This window comes from Phaethon aethereus (assembly GCF_964289735.1).
Source record: "Phaethon aethereus genome assembly, contig: HAP1_SCAFFOLD_149, whole genome shotgun sequence".
NCBI lineage: Eukaryota > Metazoa > Chordata > Aves > Phaethontiformes > Phaethontidae > Phaethon > Phaethon aethereus.
This window is the reverse complement of record NW_028114053.1, coordinates 398,224-401,497: the sequence shown is the minus strand read 5'-3', so window position 1 is coordinate 401,497 and position 3,274 is coordinate 398,224. Positions and strand designations below refer to the sequence as shown.

The window sequence follows — 3,274 nt, the reverse complement described above, 5'->3', positions numbered from 1 at the left end:
AGATGTCCCTGCTTATTACAGGGGCCTTGGACTAGATGACCTGAGAAGGTCCTTTCCAACCCAAGGATTCTATGATTCCCAGAGGACAAGCAGCTGAGCATAACCTATCACTGCATGGTCTTGGTAAAGGCCAACAGCTTCCTGGGCGGCATTAGGAAAAGCATTGCTGGCAAGTGGAGGGAGGTGACCCTTCCCCTCTACTCAGCACTGGTGAGGTGACATCTGGAGTGCTGTGTCCGGTGCTCAGCTCCCCAGTGCAATCTAGGAAACTTCTTGACCCATGCACCATCTCCACTACCACTGGGCACCAAGAGCCTTTAAAACCAGAACTTTTGCTCCCATGGGACCCAGTGGTACCGTGAGCTTAACTCACATCACAGGGAGAACAGACCCTTTAATAGACCAGTTCCTTAGACATTTTATTGGCAGCACCTTTGGAGGAAGAGCCCAGCCTTCAGGCACTGCAGCTGGGAGATGCCCTTTGATTGAAGAGCTGCCATCGGAGAGGCCAAACCTGACACAGTGTTGTGCGAGGGTCAGACACAACTGGATCACACCTCAATCCAAGGAGCATAAGCCCAGAAACATTTCTACAAGTAGGATTATCACAAGGGAAAAAAAGTAGACTCCTGGCCTAAGAGAAACTCTGGGAAATGTGGAGAGGAGACGGGCTATTATTGGGGAAACAGCGTCCATTGGGTGAGTTTCCTGAGGGCATCCTTGAGCTCCTGGTTCCTCATGCTGTAGATGAGGGGGTTCACTGCTGGAGGCAGCACCGAGTACAGAACTGCCACCACCAGGTCCAGAGCTGGGGAGGAGATGGAGGGGGGCTTCAGGCAGGCAAAGATGCCAGTGCTGACAAAGAGACAGACCACGGCCAGGTGAGGGAGGCATGTGGAAAAGGCTTTGTGCCGTCCCTGCTCAGAGGGGTTCCTCAGCACCACCATGAAGATCTGCACGTAGGACAGCAGGATGAAAACAAAACAGACAAATACTAAACAGGCAGTGACCAGGAGAAACCCAACTTCCCTGAGGTAGGCATCTGAGCAGGAGAGCTTGAGGACCTGCGGGATTTCACAGAAGAACTGGTCCACAGCATTTCCTTGGCAGAGGGGTAGTGAAAATGTACTGGCCGTGTGCCCCACAGCAGTGAGAAACCCACTGCCCCAGGCAGCTGCTGCCATGTGGGCACAAGCTCTGCTGCCCAGGAGGGTCCCGTAGTGCAGGGGTTTGCAGATGGCAACGTAGCGGTCGTAGGCCATGACGGTGAGAAGAAAATACTCAGCTGACATCAAAAAGGCAAACAGAAAGACCTGTGCAGCACACCCTGGGTAGGAGATGGCCCTGGTGTCCCAGAGGGAGTTGGCCATGGCTTTGGGGACAGTGGTGGAGATGGAGCCCAGGTCGAGGAGGGAGAGGTTGAGCAGGAAGAAGTACATGGGGGTGTGGAGGCAGTGGTCGCAGGCTATGGCGGTGATGACGAGGCCGTTGCCCAGGAGGGCAGCCAGGTAGATGCCCAGGAAGAGCCCGAAGTGCAAGAGCTGCAGCTCCCGCGTCTCTGCGAATGCCAGGAGGAGGAACTGGGTGATGGAGCTGCCGTTGGACATTTGCGTCCTCTGGGCATGGGAGCCTGTCCAAGGAGGAAAACGCATCACTAAGGACATATTTATCTGAGCAAAATCTGTGCTGTTTCTCACAGAAACCTCCAAGACTGACTGTCCCCTTTCGGGAAGACCTTTGGCCGGTGCCTTTCATGAGCCGTGGTTGGTGCTGGCTGAGGATGCCCCAAGGAGCAGGACGCTGTGCTGTGGGCTCTGGAGGACTCAGTCCTGCCCTGTGTCCGTAGGTCAGGAGGAACACGGGGTGATCTCAGATTAAATTCACTTTTGATATCAAAGAGCTTTGCAGCTTTGTTGCTCCCAATTCACTTGGTGGCAGAGCAGAGCTGTGGGGATTTTGTTTTGTTTGTTCTGTTCATGTTCCCCCACACCCGAGGGCAGGAGTGCTTTTAAGGCAGAAATCTTTGTCGTTCCTGCTGCGCTCCAAGTGAAACCGTGGCCGGCAAAGGGACTGTCCCTTCGAGCAGCGTGAGGACAGCCGGTCTGTCCGTCAGCCCCGGGCTCAGCTGCCCGGTGCCGGCACCTTTCTGAGCTGGAGGACTATCACACTGCGCTGTTCCCCAAAAGAACCCGGACACTGCTGAGAGCAGAGGAACCCAGTTCCACGTGCAGCTCTCCCAGCCGCTCAGCCCATCTCATGGTGCCTGAGGAGGATCTCAGCTCTCCCCACCCAGCCAGGGACACAGAGGGTCCTTGCAGCTGCCCACATTCCGCCCTCCCGCAGGATTTCCTTGGCCTCAGCCCGCGGTGGCTTCTCTCTCGGGCACCTGGGAAACACAGGCTTGCCATGGGCGAGTTGTGCCCTTCTGGAGGGCAGCCTGCAGCCCAGCAGGACCCCCCGGGAAAAAGTCAAGTGTCCCAAAGCTGGGGTGTTGTCAAGGGAGGGTCAGGTCTTTTCCAGCCCCACGCACTGGAGTGCCCAGAGCCCCAAAGTGTGGGAGGGGGGTTGGTTGCTTTTCCTCCATGGAAGAAGCTGCAGGAGAGGACCCAGAGCGCTGGTGTCTCTGCTGAACCCGACTCCTCACCCCCGGTTTCTTGGTGGGGCTGCTGGGAAGGCAACTGATGGCCAAGTGCTTGTGAGGCTGAGGGTGCGGAGCAACGGTGTGAGGGAGGGGAGAGCGGGGGGTTGCTCTGGGGAAGGAGCCGGCACTGCAGGGGTTGGCAGGAGGTGCCCGAACCCCCCTCCCACCACGTTTCTGGGATCTCCTCCCTCTCCCGCTCGGACAATGTCTCTGCTGCCGGGCGCTGTCTGTGCTGGGAACCACTTCCCTGTGCCCGAGCCACCTCCCTGTCAGTGCTCACAGACAGAGAGCCCCATCCCACCCATGGGGTGCCCGGCTCTGCCCTGCAAACACCTCCTGGAACTGCTCCGGGGGCATCTCTGTCCGTACAGGGGCAAAGGAGCAGCTCACATGACCCCTCAAGAGAACGGGCACCTCTGTGCCTTCTCCAGAGTGGGAATAAAGTCCCATCTCCCACTTCCCCCCCAGCCAACCAAGAGGACCAATCTCCAAGCACAGACTCCTTCCCTTTCAGGTAATCCCGACTTTTTCCATCCTCTTGTAGTTTCCTGCGAAATAGCCAGGGAGAGATCCCCCGGGGCGCAGGGACCCCCGCAGAAGGACAGCCCTGGGCAGCCCTGGCCGCACACCCAG

At 57.5% G+C, this 3,274-nt stretch overlaps 1 protein-coding gene across 1 annotated transcript; it reads right to left on the bottom strand.

Moving 5' to 3' along the window:
• Positions 1–674: 674 nt before the first annotated feature.
• Positions 675–1,607, bottom strand: LOC309416327 (olfactory receptor 14A16-like; the record flags this gene model as incomplete). The annotated part of the gene is made up of 1 exon (XM_082015890.1): positions 675–1,607. One exon carries the CDS (start codon positions 1,605–1,607, stop codon positions 675–677), a length of 933 nt encoding a protein of 310 aa, XP_081872016.1.
• Positions 1,608–3,274: the final 1,667 nt, after the last annotated feature.